At 40.9% G+C, this 21,428-nt stretch overlaps 1 protein-coding gene and 1 long non-coding RNA gene across 5 annotated transcripts in view; one reads left to right on the forward strand and one right to left on the reverse strand.

Moving 5' to 3' along the window:
* The window catches only part of PXYLP1 (2-phosphoxylose phosphatase 1), a 111,914-nt gene that overhangs the window by 18,908 nt on the left and 71,578 nt on the right, over nucleotides 1–21,428 (forward strand). Inside the window, exons 2-3 of one of the 3 annotated variants that reach the window (XM_061636773.1) lie at nucleotides 14,032–14,147; nucleotides 14,503–14,634. The exons of 1 other annotated variant lie outside the window; for it this stretch is intronic. In XM_061636773.1, the coding sequence (XP_061492757.1) occupies nucleotides 14,556–14,634 (79 nt within the window). In that variant the 5' untranslated portion in view covers nucleotides 14,032–14,147; nucleotides 14,503–14,555. The remainder of the gene's footprint in view (nucleotides 1–14,031; nucleotides 14,148–14,502; nucleotides 14,635–21,428) is intronic. One more of the 3 variants, XM_061636774.1, reaches the window with a different exon arrangement.
* LOC133389334 (uncharacterized) overlaps nucleotides 1–21,428 on the reverse strand; it is a 32,474-nt gene that overhangs the window by 1,886 nt on the left and 9,160 nt on the right. For both annotated transcript variants that reach the window (XR_009764068.1, XR_009764069.1), the window contains one exon: nucleotides 2,763–2,799. This is a non-coding gene — a long non-coding RNA (uncharacterized LOC133389334). The remainder of the gene's footprint in view (nucleotides 1–2,762; nucleotides 2,800–21,428) is intronic.

A 21,428-nucleotide genomic window follows, 5' to 3' on the forward strand; every position in this document is an offset into this window, starting at 1 on the left:
TTCCCTGCTTTTTAAAGTTTGATGGAAATATCTGTGAGCTATAGGTATGTTGTTGAACTGCAAGGTTTTTGCCTATTAGTGAATTGGTCTTTGGATATGCACTGTTGTTCATGATTGTGTTGTATGTTCAGGCAGCAAGGTCTGTCTGTAGCAGGAAGGAAAAATAAAAACTGTTGGGAAAAAAGGAGCTAGGGACCATGAGGTCAGCTTGTAGACTCAGTCCCAAGATGGAGATTGCAGGATGAGTACGTTCCTCCAAGGTGCTACAGATAATTGGGCTACACTCCTAGATTTCTGGGATAAAGAATTAATGGCTGCTTTTCCCATTGTTATATATAGAGCCTGGCTTGTAACCCAGATCTGAACTACACCTTAAATCAAGTACGCAGGTTCCCAGGCAGGCAGAGAGCAGATGTAAAGAGAAGTATGGCAGTTGGTATCATGGCAAAGCTAGTAGTTAACTTTGGATGGTATTTTCGGCAAAGCAATAATTGCTTCTTTACCCTAGAATCCTAGGTGTGTAACTTTCCTCTTTCAACAAGTCTTTTAGGTTGAGACCTATCCCAGTCTGTGTCTGTGTTAGAATTGCTTAATATGTTTTCTAATAATGTTTTTCACCCTTTTAAAAATTTGTTTTTTTAATGTTTTTAACGCTGTTTTGTTTTGATGTATTTTAAAATCTGTTTTTATGATGTTTTAAAGTGTTTTTAGTGCTTTGCTGCCCTGGGCTCCTGCTGGGAGGAAGGGCGGGATACAAATTAAATAATAAATAACATGGTATCCAAATTCCTCCCAGGTGCTACACTCAGCCTGCAATTTCTGTCTTGGAACTGAGTCTACAAGCTGACCTAATGGATGCAATTAGTAGCTTAATTTTTCTGGGTTTTTTTTTCTTCCTAATCCCAGCATCCCATTTTGTGTAATATTTCTTCTGATGAAGAATTATAGAAAATGCAAAAGCTTACAACATTCTTGTGAATTTTTGATTGTCCTTATGAAGATATTGCCTCGTGGGCTTTTAGAGGTTTTCCAACATGGCTAGCTTTGCTCTTTATACTGTTATAAGTAAATATTGTTTCATACCTACTGTCTATACCTATTCAGATTCTTTGATAGCTACTTAACTGATACTTCCCTTCCTGGGGCAGTTATGCAATAATTTTCATATTAAACTGTAGCAAAGCATTTGGTTGGTGGCATCATATCTCATGCAGTAGTTGGAGGAATAGGTATGATGGGAATGTCATTCCCTGCTAAACATATTGGTTTAGGAAATGCTTTCTGGAGTTGCCTTGACAACTGATTGCAAGGACAATTGTATATTATTACCGTGAGTGAAAGCTGTAGCTTTTATCAACCTGTATGTGACTTTTCTGGTATTCCTACAGTGCCCAAAAGAATAGCACAATAGAAAGCTAAGGCTGAAACTGGGAGGAGGAGGAAATAACATAATAGAACAAATTTCTAGGAAATACGTATTCTGAGGTCAAGTCATGTAGGCTTGCCACCCATTCCCTTTTCACTGTGTCCAGAACATGTATTTTAAAGATTTTTTAAAAAATAAACACCTTCACCTCATCATTTTCTCTGCCTCTATAATTTGCGATGCTCCTACATAGTACCTTGATATGTGATTGCTTGTGTTAAATTATTCCCAAAGGCCATTAATTAGTTGATGACCTATATTGGAGAGTTTTTTGGTCCCCTGACAGTTAAGCTGTCAAGTGCCAGAGGGCACTATTTGTACCAAATGCTATTTAATATCTATATGGAACTGTTGGGTGTGTGATTAGGAGATTTGGGGCAAGGTGCTGTCAGTAAGATGACACTCAGTTCTATTTCTCCATAACATCTGAATCAGAAGAAGGAAGAAGAAATAATACACAAAGAACTTTGTTGCCCCCGCGTCCTTCTGTTTGCCATTTTTGGGATCCTCTGGGAAGCTTGTGAGACTTTGGGGGCAATTTCTGTGTGTTGGACTGTGACGTCCTTCCCTGGTTCTCCCTGTCAGGTTCCCACCTGCTTGTGGCTACTGCCTTTCACTAGGCACCACCAGGGATACCACCAGTCCGGACCGTTCTTTATATGGTTTCTCACTCCGCTCTAGCACAGATCTCACTAGATCCCCCTGCTAGGCAGCACCACCAGTCACGTCCTATAACCAATACTCCCAGAGACTTTGCCTGAGTCTCTCTCTAGCTGGTTACTTTTGTGACTGCGTGCTTATGCTGTTCCCAACCCCCTTGTATCTTTATAGATAATGCATACAACTCTGGGTTGCTCTGGATACTTGAATTGTTATTATTCCTCCCTTCACCGCTGCCACCATTAGATACTGTTTCTCTTCAGCCTTGGTAATTACCTTGCCCTCCCTTCTGGTATGTATATCCCCCAGCCAAGGATCAGGCCTTTGGTAAACCAAATAAGTATTTATTAAATATCAGAAATAACAAGATTAGTTTTAGAATGTTTCACAAGCGTATGGTTTTATCTATTCCTGTTTTGTACTTGACTTATTATTAATCAGAACTCCAACTCCCTCTTTCTTCACACTCCCAACATCCACCACCAAACACCTTCTTCTCCACCCTACTAACATCCACCTCGATTCAACTGTCATTCTTCCATTTATACTCCCAGCCATTCAAATGCTCAGCCAATCATCCGGCATTCTACTGCTCATGTACTCCCCCCTCCTCTTTCACTCCACTTACCATATGTCTTCTATATAAACAGCACTTACCATAGTTACCAGCACTTACCCTGATGCAAGAATGCTCACTTATCATGAATCAGCTCCTGCAAATTAAAGAAAAGGCTCAAAGCATCAAGTTGCTTTCAACCTCTGATTGCAAACTTCCCAGAGACAGCTTGCTGCCCACTTCCGACAGTGCAATTTGTAGTTCAAAATCAAGCGAAAGTTATGATTAAAGAGTTAATACAAACTATCAACTGTCTTTTTTCTTTATTACATTTCTATCCCATCTTTCCCCAGTGTTTGGGGCTCCATCAACAACTTATTTTCCATAAGTGAAATAAAAAAGAGTATTTTTGCACTGACTTTGTGTGACAAAGAGTGACTAACTTTTTTTGGCCCAAGCACCACATTCACCCTTGGCCTACTCTCTGGAGACTGCATGCCACTGGCCCTTATGGCTAACCCATACTTCCACGCTATTTTTTTACCTATTTTCCTTAGGTCTCCAGTTGCTTTGAGCTGTCTTGGCATTGAATTATACAAATAGTGTGAAAGTTACAACTGCATACCAGCAGTCTAAAACACAGCTAAAGCCTTTAAATGCTTCCTAGATACAAACTGGAAGTGTCATAGAGAACTTTTTTAGTCAAAGGCCACTGGCATTATTGGCTCTCTAAATCTATTTAGTTTGGGGGAGGAATAATTCTCAGTGGTATAATGAAACAGTAGTATCATGAGTTTCCCCCAATGGCTTATATAGTGAAGGTGAACGGAGATGGTAGGAGAACTGAAATGAAGGCTTTATAGTAAAAAGCAAACAAATTGTCCTTTACACTTGCACAAGGTATATGCCATCTATTTGACCCCATTCTCCTCCCCCATCATGCCCACACGAAGATTCCACGTTCAGGAATAGCTTTTCAGGAGGTATAAGAGAATACAGCAGCAAGGGTCAGTTGTAATTATGCTGATGTAGAGCAAATGCTGTTCTTTGAGCTTGTGTGCAAGAAAATGCAAGATTCAGAATCTTAGATGTGACAATGTAGGGTAAAAGGCTGTGTTGAGCATAATTCCATGATCATAGGCATGACTGACAAGTATATTTGGTGGATGATGAATAAGACAAGAAGGGCTTGCAGAGGAGAAGATTAGAAGCTCTGTATTTGCAAGAATCCAATTACTAAATAATCCTTTCAAGCTATTACATAATCCTCACTGCTGCCTTTTCGTTTTATTAAAAAATGGCTGTTATTCAGTCATTTAAAGAAAAATTGCAGTTTTATGTCCTTTCACATCTGTATATTTTTTCTTGTATGTTTTGATTTGAACTGTCTCCAGTAAATAGGATTTTTTTTGTATTAACATAAAATACTGGTGTAATATTGATTCTAGAGAGATGCTCATAACTGATTGCATAACTGAGAATCATTTTCCAAGCTAAATATAATACATTTATGTAGAACTCCAGTAATCTACAGTGAATTATGTAATTCTGTGTAAACTTCAGCAGAGAACTAGATTTGGTTTTTATGTCAAAGATAAACTGTTCTAGTGTGTGTATCTTGCAAGGCCTGTTGAAGAATATAATGGCCGGTTCACACATAATGCTAAGCCAAACTCATTTGTGTAGAACTTTCTGGATCATTACTGTACAGAGATTAGAGCTGCTTTTATTTGCCAGAACAGACTATGAAGTATAGCCTTTCTTTGTCAAAGATTTTCACTTGCCAACTGAAGTCCATGACTGTCAGTGATATGCTATTTTAATTTAACTTTAAAAACAACAACACCAGTAAGTAGGGTGAACATATTGTGGAGATAGGAAAAAGGGGGCAGGGAGTATGTCCTCAAAACAACATGCAATTGTATAAGAGCCCTAATTATGCGCGCATTAAATGTTTTAAGTTACATGGAAAATTCCTGCCTTCATGGCCGGTACATTATAAAAAGTTTTCCTTGGCAAGTCAAGTGTAAACTTCTGAGAGGGTTTAAAAGCTTTCATTTGACATGACAAACATGAGTTTTGTTTGATAGGTATGCAAATCTTACACTTGCACTGGGCTGTGGGAAAGAGAGACTGGGAGGAAAACTAGGCAGTGAAACTGGCTGGAACTTGACTGGGAGCTGCAGCAAGAAAAATAATTGGCCACTAAGTATGAGGTAGAAGGCATGTGCATACTTGAGGATAAGTTAGGTTCTTTGGCTAAGGGATAAAGGAAGAGCATTGGGATGTTGCCTTAAGTGAGTACATTTGTAGTTCCTCACAAGGATGTTGGTTCTATGGGCCTGTGGTGAGGGGTGTGGACAAGAACCTTGAGACACTGAAGCTTTATTCAGGTCTTTCCATGAAAGTAACATCATGTGGAAAGAGGCCAGGTCCACATGTGTTGGTCCCACTCTGATGTTATGTACCTTGACAACTCCACCCCTGCACTGTCCATACCTGGGGGTGAAGCCTGATTATACAAAGTAACCACTCACAGGATCAGCCTATATGAATTCAGCAGGCTTTAGACTTTTACTCAACACCTGGACAGTAGTGTATCCAGTCCTGCTATCTTTCCATGTTGTTCACATGGTGGGCAAAACATCTGAATAGGGCTACAGATTGCACCCCTTGATGTGTTTGGAACACAAACAGCTGGCTTTTCTGAACACTATCTTAATATTTTGCAATGAAAATTGGATTGGTATAAAATAATCTCAAGGACACTTGATCCTACTACTTTGTCTGCTTGTTAACTCCAACTTTGTGTCACAATAGAACTTCCTGCTCTTTTCCTCCCCTGCAAATCTAGAGGGTTGGAGGACCCTCTAGAGCAGATTTTTGGGGGTGTGAGAGGAAGGGAAAGTCCTGTTGCATGAGCACAACTCCGTTCTGTAATATAGCTGTATATATCTTAAAAGTAGTTAATATGGTGCAGTATGCTTATTCATAGAAGTTTCATAGCTGTATTGCTATGAGTATCATTTCAGGTAAATCTGGGGAAGCATCCATAGGATTTTTTTCTTTCAGCTGTTTTGACATCAGAAAAGGATTTATGCAGTGAATCCTGAAAGGATGTGGAGACTTGTTTGCTCCAAGATTGCTGTAGCCTTACTGGGGCATATCTATGTGAGAAGGAGCAATTTGCTATCTCAGTACTGTCTTGGAAACTGCATCACTGGAAGAAAATGGTTCTTCTACCTTTCCAGTAATTGGACCATATTTAGTTACATTGTATATCTGGTCCACCATTCACGTATTTAATTTTCTTCCTTGCAGTAGTGATTCTTTTCATTTACTGTTCCACTTACTCATATTGTGGCAGTCTGCATCATTTTGATCTCTCATACCAGATAAGCACAGTAATTTCATGGAGGCAGACTTTGAAGAGTGCTATTGATTAATATGGAGACAAGCCATTTTAATCAATTCATTTAAGCCGTCACAGTGATTCAGTGTATTAATGTTTATTTTCTGTGTGAGACAGGAGGCTGCTGTTCTAAAGTAGCAGAATAATGGGCTGCTCCTGATTCCCTCATGGACGTGGCCAAATACTGTTTTTGTATAGTGGTTTAAGTGAAAACTGCTGAACATGTAGTTTGCCCTAATTACTTGGGGGCTCTCTGCATCTCTGTGTTAGACAATCTAGGAGGGCACTGGCATGGTGCCCCTTGATAAGCCAAATTACATGGCCAGCAGCTTTCTGACATTGCCATTGCTATGTGCAATACTGCATTACTGAAAAGATTTTTGGTAGTCTATAATACTACCAGAACTACCACTGGAAGCTAAAATGATGAAACTGAGGTTATCATACTTTGGACACATCATGAGAAGACATGATTCACTAGAAAAGACAATAATGCTTGGGAAAACAGAAGGATGTAGAAAAAGAGGAATGTCAAACAAGAGATGGATTGATTCCAGAAAGGAAGCCACAGACCTGAAGTTACAAGATCTGAACAGGGTGGCTCACGACAGATGCTATTGGAAGTCGCTGATTCATAGGGTTGCCATAAGTCATAATCGACTTGAAGGCACATAACAACAATAACATAATATGTAACCTAGGCTGTAAACTCAAGGGTGCTTCATCATATTATACAGCCACGAGAGTCGCTGTATACTATAGTCAGCGGGGATTTTTCACATTCCGCAATGTTAAATGGAAAATATCCCCCTATGCCATTCTGAAGCTTCCCATAAGCTCATTTCAAAACAGAACCTTACAAAACTTATAGTTCTGAACTAAGAAACGCTTGCTTAACAACCCTGTCAATTTTCATGGCGATGCACAAAACAGTCAGAGAGAATCGAAAGTTCAAAGTCTAAAAAGAGGAAAAAAAACTCAGCCCTTTTGGACTTTTTCCTGCGAGTTCCCATAATCTGTTGAAATTCATTAAACATCAGCCATGTTCACAGAGTACCTGTAATCCTAATACTGACCTTGCCCCATACTCTGACCTTCATCTACTGCAGTTTAAAAGTTTAAAAAATGTCTGGTTGATTTTTAATTAATTTAAGAAATTTTGGCTGGAAGCCTATTATAACGCGGGGCATGCTCAGTAAGGACCAACTGTCAGTGTTCTAAAAGCCTCACAGCTGCTGGACTTGGCTAATCAGAGAGCCACACACACACCAAACTTGATTTCACTTGAGACAGTCATGGCTTCCCTCAAAGAATCCTGGGAAGTGTAGTTTGTGAAGGGTGCTGAGAGGAGACTCCTATTCCCCTGAGAGAATGGTTTAACAGTCAGCCACTCTGATTAAAGGTCTGTGAGAGAAACAGGGCGTCTCCTAGCAACTCTCAGCACTCTTCACTAACTAACCGCTGCCTGGCCGCGATAATGGACTGGATGAGAGCGAACAAACTAAAACTCAATCCTGACAAGACTGAGATGCTGTTAGTTGGAGGGCCCTCTGCTCAGATGGTTGATGTCAGACCTGCCCTAGATGGGGTTACACTCCCCCTAAAGGAACAGGTCCCTAGTTTGGGGATCTTATTAGATCCGCTTCTGTCACTTGAGGCTCAGGTAGCCTCGGTGGCACCTAATGCGTTTTACCAGCTTCGGCTGGTAGCCCAACTACGACCCTATCTGGACAGGGAGAACCTTGCCTCAGTTATTCATGCTCTGGTAACCTCTAGATTGGATTACTGTAATGCTCTCTACGTAGGGTTACCTTTGAAAACGATTCGGAAACTTCAGCTAGTGCAGAATGCTGCGGCCAGAGTTCTTACTGGGATGAAGAAATTCGACCACATAACACCTATTCTGGCCCAACTGCACTGGCTTCCAATATGTTTCCGGGCCAGATTCAAAGTGTTGGTCCTTACCTATAAAGCCCTTAACGGCACTGGACCGCAATATCTGATGGAACGCCTCTCTCGCTATGTTCCTACCCGTTCACTCCGCTCGACGTCTAAGGCCCTTCTCCGGGTCCCAACCCATACAGAGGCCCGGAGAGAACAGTAACAAGATCTAGGGCCTTTTCGGTGGTGGCCCCCGAATTATGGAATGCCCTCCCAGATGAGATACGCCTGGCGCCTTCCCTGTCATCTTTCCGGCGCCAGGTAAAAACCCACCTCTTCACCCAGGCATTTTAATGTATTTTATGCTTTTAATCTTACTTATTTTATTTCTAGTTTTCTTTTACTTTGTTTATATAATGTTTTATATTGTTTGCGCAATACACACTTGCTGTATTTTAAATATTGTGGTTTTATCATGTTGTACACCGCCCTGGGAGCTGCTAGCTATAGGGCGGTTTAGAAATGCAACTAAATAAATAAATAAATAATACACTTCCCAGGATTCTTTGAGAGAAGCCATGATTGGCTTTGAGAGAAGCCATGATAAATTGTTTTAAATTGTTTTTAAAAGATGTGTTTTTAAATTTGTATATTTGTTTTTAATGTTTTTAGTTATTGTAAACCGCCCAGAGAGCTTCGGCTATGGGGCGGTATATAAATACACGAAATAAATAGATAAATAAATAATGATTGTCCAAAGTGTAATAGAGGCCTGGTGTGGATGTGGCCAGGGACAGCTTTGTTTTAAATTTGGGTGGGAGGTAGGGTTGCCAGGTTCAGGGCCTGAGACTGATCCTGTATCTTTAGGAGAAGAGAAAGTCAGCCAAGTGCAGGTGTTCTTGCAACATTGTAATGGGAAAAACCACAAGGTAGAATTCTCCCTTCCCCCAGCACAACTTTGAAAGATACGGAAGACGTCTTGGTTGGCAGGCCCAGCCTGGTCAGTTTTACCTATTCTAATCATGATTGCATAGGAGTATATCCGATTCAACTCAATAATCATACAAATGATCAAACCTGCCTTTTCACTCCTTCCCCTTTCCTCTCCCTTTCTCCTTCCTTCTTCCACCTTCCCTGCCCACTCCAGCCCATCGTCCCTCCCCTCCAGTCAGTTTTACCTATCCTAAGCATGATTGCACGGGAGTAAATCCCACTGAACTCAATAAACATGCAAATGACCACATCTGTCCTTCTTCTACCCTCCTCCTCCTGCCTGCTCCCATCCCAGTCCTCCCCTCTGCCTTTCCATCCCTCCCACCTCCCCCTCCTCCCTTCCTCATCCCCTGTGGTCAGTTTCACCTATCCTAAGCATGATTGCCTGGTGTGTGTGTAAATCCCACTTAACTCGATAAGCATGCAAATGATCAATCCATTCTCAGCAAACTTGCACAGGATCCCATTTCTTACCTCCCGGATTAAAAAGCAAAAAAGGCTATCTTCACCATCATATGACATTGACCAATAAAAAGGCGTTGAAATTAATAAAAATAAATTTGACACAGATTTCTAGGATGAATAATGAGGGAAATAAAATTTTCTAGTTTAGATTCTCTGTAGAAACATTAGTAACACAGGAAAGAAGCAAAGTAAGAAGAACACCAACATACAAAAATATAATTCTCCATCTTTGGAGATGGCAGGTGTTGCCACCACTCACCATATGCTCAGAGGCACATGTTACCAAATTCTTCCAAGCTACACAGCAAGTGGATTGGACTGTGAAAGACCAACCCAAATTGTGTTTGCATTTTGACAACTTTGTAGGGCAGTACAATATCTCAGAGAGGAGTTCAGGTCTCCTGCTCCCCTGGTGCATTCACTATAGCTGCCCAATTTCCCTGCTTTTTAAAGTTTGGTAGAAATATATGTTGGCTATAGGTACATTCTTAAACTGCAAGGTTTTTTGCCTATTAGTGAATTTGTTTTAATTAAGCGGCATGTATAATGGCAACTTGGAAGCTCACTATAAAAAGAATGCTGCAGTAAGAAGGCAATGACAGGGTTTGAGGAGGGTGTGTGTTAGGCTTTCTATTGCTCCCAATAGTAGTATTTTGTTTACAACATCTCTGTCACCTTATTATACTATCTTCAAAGGTGAGACCAACCTTTACTCTCTGTTCTCCTCCCATAATGACTCCACAACTCCACCCTTTTTCTCCCATTTTGTTGTACTTGCATGATCAAATCTTAGTAGTAATTTATCTCTGTTGGGCAGATGTAACTTCAGGATAGCATAGCCTTGTTAAAATGTTAATAATTTGCTAACTAAAATAAATGCAAGTCACAGGGAGATTCAGGGTATGAGCTTTTAGTTTGAAATGCTTTGGGAGATGTTTTGGCATTTCTGTTATGCCAGAGTCTTGCACGTATGGGCTTGTTTCATTAAATGACTTTGTTTTGTAGTTCTCATGTTTGTTTTAGAACCATAGAATGTAGCTGAAGGACCAATACAAAAAACTTGGAAATGTTGTGGAAATAGAAAACAAAACCAAAACATTTTATTAATTTCTTCTTCTTCAAACAATTAGTGAAATTATGTTAGTTATAGGGATATTACAGAGTAATCTAACCCTCCCCACCATGCTGGACTGGGGTGTTGGATTGAGCGTTGGAAGACATCTCGGAAACTTCAACTGGTCCAAAATGAAGTGGCCAGGTTACTGGCTGGGGTTCCTTTTAGAACTCATATATATAACTGCTATTCTAAAACAGTTGCATTGTTTGCCAGTTCATTTCCAGGCCCAATTCAAATGACTTAGGCCCCAAATATCTCAGACTGCCTCCTTCCCTACAGATCCTCTTGGGTGTTATGATCAGCAGAGGGGGACTTTGTGGTAGTTCTGCCAACTCTGAAGTTTAGGGGATGGTGGCCTGGGAGAGGACTTTCTCTCTGGCAGCCCCTGTGGAATTCCCTCCCTACAGAGGTGTGTCTGGCACTGGCACTGTCCTATACAGTTTTCAGTGAATGCTAAAAACACACCTCTTTATCCTGGCCTTCAGATGTTTGTTTTTAGAACCCACCCTATTCTTCTGATTGAAATATGTTTTAATTCTTTTTAATATTGTAATTTAGATTTTGTAACCCATTCAGGGACCTGTTGGTGAAGGGTGGGCAATAAATAAATAAAGTAAGCAAGTAAGTAGAGGTATCATTCTGCCCACCACTGCTGATGGCAGTTATCACTCCATCATTATTCAATTATCTCCTGTTGCTGTGGCCAAACTGGAGCTGGTTCATTGATGTGGTCCTAATTGGGCCTGATGATATCACACAACAGTAGTGGGGCTGGCTCAGTATCCTGGGCAGGCTCATTTGACCTTTCCCTTTCCATCTCTGGAATGCCTCGTTTCGGAGGATTCTGCTAGTGGACTTCCACCAACATATAAAAGGGAAGCTCTGCACCACCATCATGTTGTTGGTGACAGCTGAAGAGAGGCTGGCAGAGCTGGGCAGAGGGACACTGTGACCCAGTTCAAGACCCTCATCTTCAACATGGTCTGTTAATCTATTAAGTCTCTTGATTTTAATGGATCTATTCTGAATATGACTGCTCTGAATAGTTGAATATCACCCAGGGTTTTTATAACTACCTCGTACAAAAACAAGATTTGGAAATACTTGTATTTGTTGTATGGCTTTTGAAATTTTTAGTATGTTAGTCCTCAATTAAATATAAAGTGGTTTTTTTAAAAAAAATCTGAAATGAACTTGGTGATTTTAATATTTTATTGTTGTATTTATATGCTACCTTTCCTCAAAGGAGCTCAAGGTGGTGTACATGGTTCTTTTCCCACTCCTCATTTTATCCTCTCAACAACTTATTGAGGTAGGTTAGGCTGAGAGACAGTGACTGGCCCAAGGTCACCCATTGAACTTCATGACTGAGTGAGGATTTGAGCCCTGGTCTCTCAGGTCCTAGTCTAACATTCTTTATTTTTTTCAATTAATTTTTATTCAAATTTTCAAAACCAAAACAATACAAAAAGAAAAAACACAAATCAATAACTAATACAATAAAAAAAGAAAAAAAATATTGACTTCCGATTTGTCGTAGTTCAGCTATAAGTCTATAATATATAACAAGCCTGTCTCTTAATAGATTATAAAATCACCTTCCTCCAGCGGTTATCTTAGTTGGTATCAAATCTCATTAACATCATATCATTTTATTCTTCCACAAAAAGTCAAAGAGAAGTTTCCAATCCTTGAGATACATGTCCATCAATTTTTTTCTAGATAAACATGTCAATTAATCCAACTCATCAAGTCTACTAAGTCCAGTAATTTCAAATCGCTCTTCTTCCATTATCCGTGTTGGTTCCGTCTTCCATCTTTACGCACCCAATAATCTTGCTGTCATAATCATATAATAAGAGTCTGATAGGAATTTCCTTTATCACAGATATTTCCTTGCCATCAATTCCGAATGTATCACTGAAGTATTGTTGCAAAGCCGCATCTCTGTTCCTCTTTTTTACAGAATACACTAGCACATCTCTTGAAGGTTTTTCCATTGACACAAAACAGGGATTAATTCTGTTAACTTTCTCCATTTCAAGTTCCATCAAATCCTTCCAGTCCAGGAATTTTTTCGAACCGATAATATCTTTATCTCCAATCTCTTCCTCAATTCCTTCAGGGACAGCGCTGAGTTCCAAACCGTAATATTTGTCTCCAGGATCCATCACAGCCAGGAAATCCAAATCTTTTCCCAAGTCCATATTTAATCCAATCTCCATAGTTTGAACCTTGCCTTTAATTTTTCTTTCATCCTTTTTTGGTTTTCCAGATCTATCTTTATTCTTCTTTCTCATAGAATCCTGAATTTCTTTCAGCTCCTGTCTCATTTCGTCAAATTCAATTCTCAACGCTTGTCTATTATTTCTCAGTTCTTGTTTTATTGACTTAATCCCATTCATTATTTTCTGAAACATATCTAAAGATAAAGTCCCTTCTTGTACATCCATGATCTTCTTAATTGTCATTCTTAAAACCAAAGGAACAAAACTCCTTCAATTTTCAATGTCCCAAGCAAAGAGCAGTTTATTTCTTTATCCAGTTACAAAGGAGTTAATCTTTCAAACCAACTGACGTCACACTCTAGACAGCACAGATTTCCTTATCTCTTATATGCCCAGAAGTGCAAAAACAGCTTTAGTTCACAGCATCCAAATAACTAGTAGCAGAAAGAATGAGCAGATTTGTCAAAAAAAAAAAAGTAGACCAGAAAAAATAGTCCCAGACATATATTACACAAAAGTCTCTTCCAATCAGAAACCCCTCATCCGTTGTAATTTTTATAATGCTGATTTCCATGCCAGCTTTTTGCAATAAAAAAAAAAAGATAGGCTATTTTTATTTTCTTCCCCCTTAGTTCCGTGAGTAAAAGAGAAGGTTTTGACTCACCCAGGTTTTCTTAATTGCTGGTTCTTTGACAAATCTCTTTAGCTGTATAGATAACAAAATAATGAGCGTAGACAGGAGAATGCTTGCCTGTTAGTCCATTTTTCTTTGAAGAAAAAAAAATGGCTCACTTATTCAGCTGAGCTAGCTAGAAATCCTAGCTCCGTCCGAGCTGCTGGAAGACCTTCTTTCACAGACAATTCTAATGAATTCCAGTCTCCAACAAACACAACAAAGCTGTGTGGGAAATCTCACGTTTCTTCCTTATCCGGAAGAAATTATCCCCAGTCAAAAAAAACCCTTCTGACGGGATTTAAAACTGAAAAAGTTTCATCCAAGACGGGAGCCCGTCTCAGAGGCAGCACAGGCGGAGGGATCCTCCTGGGAAGTCAGGTCCTAGTCTAACATTCTAACCAAATATATATTCCTCAAGGGTCCAAAGGGCCTATGACAGCTTATGGTGTGGGGAACCATAAGCTTATGGGGAATATGGTAGCTTGGCAACTTTCTCTAAACTCATGTCCTTCTAAAGACTGATGGACACAAAGGCAATAATATATGAATGGCTGAACACATTTGGAATTTGCTTCAGTGGAAAAATTAATGTTTTTTGTTTTGTTTTTAAAATGAAGGAAGGTTAAAAGAAGACAACAGGATGACTTTATGGTACATTGGAAACCATTTATTAAATATTGCAAAGGGAACTCATTGCTTCGTCAAACAAATCATAGCCTCTTATCATTCCAAGGTATCTATTAAGAATGGAATTTAACATATAGAAATATAATTACAATGCATTAGCTTAATTCAGTAATCAGTAAAAGTAGTAATAAAGTGATTATTAATAGTATTAGGTAGCAAAGGATAGTAAGGTAGGCTCTGGTGAATGTTTTGCTTATTACAGTTGTATTGGCAATTCTTTGTATATTTACAAAATTTGTATTGTTACTTTTTAAATGTTTTCATTTTGCAGAAATCTGACTCTAATAATAAAAAATAAAATCATGTCCCTCTTTGTAATCTTAGGGCTTTGATATTTCTCAGAAGAGTGAGTGATATATTGAAGGCTATCTCTAATGAATGTTTTATATTTGTCTTGACAGAAAGTATCTGACTATGGAGGTGAAATCATGAAGCAGCAGCAGACAGAATAATAATGTTTTTCCGAAATCGTTTTCTGTTCTTGTTGGCCTTGGCAGCCTTATTAGCCTTTCTGAGCCTTAGCCTACAATTCTGTGAGTATATCTTGTTCACATTAGGTGAAAAATATAAAGTCCACTGTGTTGCCTTGCAGATATCACTATGGCTTCTGTTAAATTTGGCCTACTTTCTGTTTACTCCCAATGTTCCTTTGTAGGCTAAGTATTAGGTTCTAGCTCATAGGAATACATACATACATAGAAAGTTGATGGCAAGGTGTGTGTAAGACATGGGAAATGAATGCTAGCACCTTTTCACTTCTGGAATGTGCTGCATCCACAAGTTCTGCACAGATTCTAATCAAAGTAGTGCTGACTATGAGATGACTTGGTGTGCACGTTTCTCAAAAGTTCCCAATGTGCAAACCAGCACTCCTGGGTTGTTTATCTCAAAGCAAGCTACAAGCAGTACCCAAGGTTTTTCTTTTGTTATTGCTTGTGGTTTATTTGGGGGAAAGAAACCACAAACACTAGTTTGCATTTTACACAAAGCCAGCCGCTGATTTGTTTTCTGTCTGGAATGGCAGGAGCAAGGAAGGGAACTTTTGAGAAGTGTGCACCAGTATGTTGTTCATTCGTATTAAATCACGGGTGGGGAACCTTTTTGGATGCACAGACCAGATCTATTATCAGGATCTGCTTCACGGGCCAAATTTGACAGGTGGGTGGGGTTGCCTACCTGTCAATCACTTGACGTTACAAATGATATCAGGGCTTTTTTCCTGTGGAATCCCCGAAGTTGGGACTTCAAAGCATGTAGCAAGCAGCAAGGCACTGCTAAAAGCAAGGAAAAGCCCCTTGCTTTTAGCAGCACCTTGTTGCCTGCTATTTGCTTTGAAAGTACTGCTAAGCTGAGCAAGTTTGGGTGCACAAGAGAGTTTGCTGCATGAACCTCTCTTGTGCACCCGGACCAAGCAGGATCACCCTCCTTTCGCATCAGCTGATGGGGGGGAGGACAATTCTGCTTAGCGTTGGGTTCAGGTTGCAAGACAGATCTCTGTAGGGACCCCGTTGTGCATCCAGAGCAAGCAGAACCACCCCCCAATGTGCAGGAAGGGCAATCCAGCTTAGTCTTGGTTCCTGCTTTGCACAGCACTTGAAATGCTCCTGACAACCAACTGATTGTCGAGTGCTTTGGAATCTGTGCAAGAGCGCTTTGGCCAAGCCACACCCTTACCTGTATGATGTGAGGTGTAGGGCAGGTTGGCATGGCTTGTCCAAAATGACCTCGTGGGCCAAATAGGGAAGCCTGGCAGGTCATGATTGGTTCCCCATCCTTGTATTATACTGTAGTTAATTTTGTGCATGTGAATTGGGCCAATTGAAGGGAAAAGTGATCAGCTTGTTTGCATGCGTAACAATGTGAAATTGGAACTGTGGTTCCTAGACCACCACCCCTTCTTTCTTTCTTTCTTTCTTTCTTTCTTTCTTTCTTTCTTTCTTTCTTTCTTTCTTTCTTTCTTTCTTCACCCATATCTATGTGCTATCAAACACTTAAATAATATTTTAATATATTTTAAAACTAGATTTTCTATAAATAGAAATGCATTAAATATGACTCTTTAGAAGACTTGAATAATTGAGTGAAACATAAAATGTCACGATTCTCAAATACAAAAGCTTGGTAACAAGCTGGAGACAAAGTAGAAAATGTATATTCTTCTTATATTGGAATCTAAATGTGGATATATATATATATCTCCCACCCTTCCTCCCAACAGGAGCCCAGAGTGGCAACCAAAAGCACTAAAAACGCTTTAAAACATCATAAAAACAGACTTTAAAATACATTAAAATAAAACACCTTTAAAAACATTTTTTAAAAAGCTTTCAAGACATCTTAAAAAAAAGGTTTAAAAACATATTAAAAACCAATTCCAACACAGACGCAGAGTGGGATAAGATCTCAACTTAAAAGGCTTGTTGAAAGAGGAAGGTCTTCAATAGGTGCCGAAAAGATAACAGAGATGGCTCTTGTCTAATATTTAAGGGGAGGGAATACCACAGGGTAGGTGTTGCCACACTAAAGGTCTGTTTCCTATGTTGTCTGGAAGGGACCTCCTGATAAGATGGTATCTGCAGGAGGCCCTCACCTGCAGAGTGTAGTGATCGACTGGGTATATAAGGGATAAGACTGTCTTTCAGGTATCCTGGCCCCAAGCTGTATAGGGCTGAGAGATCAAGTAAGAGTAATGGTTTTACTCCCTCTGTCCTTCTCCTGATAAAGGCCATCCATCAGGGCGACCAAGGCTGATTCAGTCCCATAACCAGGGCTGAACCCAGACTGGAATGGGTCAGAATAATCTGTTTCATCCAAGAGTACTTGCAATTGCTGCACCACAGTCCTCTCAATCACCTTTCCTAAGAAGGGGGTATTTGCAACCATTCAGTAATTGTTGCAGACCAATGGGTCTAGGGTGGGCTTTTTCAGGAGCAGTTGGGTCACCACCTCTTTCAGGGCGGCTGGAACCACTCCCTCATGCAATGATGCATTGACCACACCCTGGATCCACTCAGCAAGCTTTAATAAGCCAAGAAGGGCAAGGGTCGAGAGGACACGTTACTAGCCACATCATCGCAAGCACTTTATCTACGTCATCAGGCTGCATCAACTGAAACCATTCCCAAGAAGTTGCAGCAGACGTTGCACTCATTGGGGACTACAGTAGATATGGATGAGGCATCAAGACTGCTACAGAGTTGAGCAACTTTACTCTCAAACTGCCTTGCAAACCGTTCACAGTGGGACTCCAAAGGGTCTAAAACTCCATTTCCTGAAGCTGATGTCAAAACACCCCTGACAATACGGAAAAACTCCACTGGACGGCTACTTGGGAATGTGATGGAGGCAAAGAAGTGGGCCTTTTTCACTGCCCTCACCACCACGCTGTAGGCACGGTTACGATGTTTTACTCATACCCGATCAGCCACATAGCTCATCTTTCGCCACTTGGGCTCTTGCCGTCATCCAGCCTCTTTCATTGCCCTTAACTCATTAGTGTACCACGTACAAACGGGGTTCCACCATGCTGGAGAGGGTCCTTGGGGGCAACCGTGTCAGCAGCCCGATGCGCCTCGCTGTTCTACAGTGTGACAAGGGCTTCAACAGGGTCACATGCTCTATCTATTTGGAACTCCCCCAGGGCATTCAGGAATCCAGTGGATTCCGTTAGTCTCCGGGGACGGACCATCTTAATTTGTCCACCACTCCTGCAGGGAAGGATTGGAGCCATAAGTCTAAACTTCACTAGGATGTGGTCTGACTATGACAGTGGGTGACATCTAACCCCCCCATCTCCACACACACCCTTCCTCCATCTGGAGCAAAAACCAAGTCAAGGGTGTGTCCTGTCCTATGCGTCCGGCCAGTGACAACTTGAGACAATCTCATGGTCGTCATGGAGGCCATGAAGTCTTGTGCCGGAACACTAGAGGCAGCCTCAGTGTGGACACTGAAATCACCCAGCACTATCGTTCTGGGCTCCTCCAATAGCACAGCCTCTGTCAGCTCAGTCAGAGAAGCTGCCAGGCAGCAGGGTGGACAGTACACAAGCAGCAACCCTAGTTTACTGTCTCCTTGGCCCGACACCAGGTGCAGGCCCTCACAGCCAGCTCCAAGACAGAGTGGTTTCCTGGTGACAGAGATGTAAGTTCTGTAGACGGCAGCAACTCCTCCCCCCCCCGTCCCTGCAGCCTGTGCCAGTGTTGCACCGAGTATCCAGGTGGGCAAAGCTGGGTCAGATCAACTCATCCCAGCTCAGCCACCCAGGTCTCGGTAATGCACACCAAATTGGCACCTTCATCCATGATCAAATCATGGATGAGTATGGTCTTATTGTGTACCGATCTGGCGTTAAAGAACAACACACACAGGCCAGTAGGCACAGCAGATGAGCAATGAGGAGCCCATCCATGAGGGGAGTGGCAGCAAGGAACAAGGCATAGATAGCCTTGCCCTTGTATTCTATGGTAATTCACCACCTCCCCATAGCTATACTTCCCTCTACCCATGATCACCGAAATTGGGGTGGCATCACCCATGTCCCTTCTTACTAAGACTCTCCTAAACATCTGATATGGACCCAACAAGAGCACACCAACAAAACCTACCTGACCCTATTATCCCAGTAGGCCTCTGCCAGAATTAGGAACAGCAAGTCCCACTCAATATTTTTCACACAGGGCACATCTACTCCCCCTCTATCTCACACCCAAGGAGGGCCAGCCTTCTGCCAGTTACAGACTCTCACTCTGAAGGCATCTGATAATACATCCAACATAGGCTCTTTTCACCGGCTTGGCATACTGCAGATATTTGTATTACATAGTTTCCAAGAGTGAGTTGCTCCTTTGCTGGTTTTGGCTTACTAGATATCTGCATATGTGGCTGTGGAGCAACTCATCTCAAAATTTACCCATGACTAATTGAAACAGTGGTGAATGTTTCTAGCTCAGTGTTAAATGCCCTTGTTCTTTAGATTGCTGTAAATAACTGTAGAGGAAAGGAGATTTACTTTTAAACCCTCTTCTGTGTAATCTGTGAACCAGCCTTCACGTGTTCAGACACAATGTCTTTTTGTCAGGGACTCTTACCTGATCCTTACTTGGCATATTTGGCTAAATAAATAGCAGTTTCTGCTGACTGGCTGCAATCATTTTCTGTACAGGCTTTGCCTTTTGTACTTCAGAATCTGGTGGTTTGACCATCTGGTAAGATAGGTTTTAGGAACTTGGGAAGCCTTATACTGAGTTCGGCCATTGATACTTCTAGTTCAATATTTTCTGCCAGGCTCTCCTGGGTTTCATATGGGGGTATTTTCCCGCCTTTCATGAAGATGTCAAGGACTGTTTCACTGAGCTTCCCCTTGCCCCCCCCCTTTGCTAACCCTGTTGGATATGCATTTGTCAATTTGAAGCAAATATTTTCTTTTCTAAGCTGTGCAGTGTGGAGGAAAATGCTGTCAAGATTAAGTTTTTCAGGTTCCATAGATAAATCTAGTGCTAAAGTGCTTTGATGAAACGAGCATGTTTTAAAAATACACAAGTTTAAAAATACTTTCTAAGCATACTTACGCAAATTGATATTTGTATCTGATTATAAAATAAATATCTCATTGTACTAGGAGTTGATCTATTTGAACCTGGATATAATGTAAGTAAATATGTTGGGGTTGTGGTAGATTGGTAGAATCTAGCCTACTTGTTTCAGCAAGAAGGGCTAAGTGCCTTCAGGCCAGGGGAGTTACCAGAAGGCCACTGCAGGGACAAAGGAGCCTAGTGTTGTGGAGATGTTAGATGGGAGCTTTGGGGAGTAAAGATGGATGCTCCTGAAGGCTGCAATTCTAAACACACTTACTAAGGTCATCTCCAGCCAAGTTCCAGTTACCTAGGCATGATGAAGTTATTTATGAAATAGCAGCTAGATGAAGCCTACTGTGAAGTGCAGCCCGTACCTTCCATGATTCCACTCTCACTCTTCCTTTTGTGATTGTGATTCTCAGCAGAAGGACGTGACTGGAGAGGTCCTACAATTTCAAATCATTTCTTGGCATTTTGGCTATATACCATCCCACTCCTTAGTGGATATAAATCATCTGACTGAGGAACATTATCGTAGAGAATGTGAGTTATGAACTTTCACCTCAATCATACTCTGTTTTGAGGAAATTGAAAAACGCTGTCGAGCGGCATTGAAGATCAGATAGCAGCCGGGGAGTGGCGTATTATCTGTTGGCCAGGCAAAACAAGCCAGTGCAGCTGCTTAGAGCTGAGGCCATTATTGCGAGTAACAGGAAGCAATAAAAAGCAATTTAAAAACATCATAGGAATTAACCCTGACTATAACTATGCCATCAAATCTTTTAATTACTGCTGCTAAGGATGGTCCTCACGAGAAAAATGTACAAGGATGGGGTTAGCACGCAAGAAAATGAAAATAAATTCAAATCTCCAGAGAAACTCCCACAGTCGATAGACGGGTTTTGTAAACAAAACATACGAGGCTTACAAACGAAAACTTTGAAACAACTTAAAATAACCCAATTTTGCATTCATAAGAACTCTATACAGGAACCCCCATCTGCCTCATCCCCCCTTTGGACTACTCCGGATTCAAAAAATTTAAAAGACCCACAGCCTTTAACTAGCCCCGACGCAGTTTGCTCAAAATTTCAGCCTAGGACTTCCTTTCATACTTTCTCGGATTGGTCACTTGATTCTAAGGTATTACATCAGCTCCAGGACCCTCCTCTATCTACCACCCCAAATTTAGCGATCGAGCTAGCACAAGCTGATATGCTATTTACCAAAGATAATAAACTAACTTCGGTGAGCCCGTCTACTCTGAAGAAGAGGCCTTCAGTCTTAACAGATTATCTTCCTGAAGACCCAAATCCTGTCCAGGATACCGACCCCTTGGAAATGTTTTCCACAATCCCCGAAATTCCCTTTTTTCTTTTCCACCTGACATCATTTGCGGATCAACTAGGGATGATAAAAAACTTTCTCGCAGAGACAAACAGCCTGTTAAGAACTTTAACAGAAGAATTTTTAAAAACCCCTCTTCTGGCCAACTCCACTTTTACTGAGGACAAATTCCCTCCGAAAGCCACCTCAACAATATCAAAAGAAGAAAAGCCTCACAAACATAACTCGAAGAAAAAGTATTTTAAAAAACCGCAAAAAACAATTAAATCGAAAAATATAAAAAATGTGAAGCGCCTTAAATATCGGAAGATGAATTTCCATAGACTGTTTAAACTACTCGAGGAATTACTTGCTTTAGAACGATCTAAAGGAATTTCAAATCGGACTGACCTGTCCCAAGAAGC

The sequence above is a fragment of the Rhineura floridana genome, chromosome 7, assembly GCF_030035675.1.
Source record: "Rhineura floridana isolate rRhiFlo1 chromosome 7, rRhiFlo1.hap2, whole genome shotgun sequence".
NCBI lineage: Eukaryota > Metazoa > Chordata > Lepidosauria > Squamata > Rhineuridae > Rhineura > Rhineura floridana.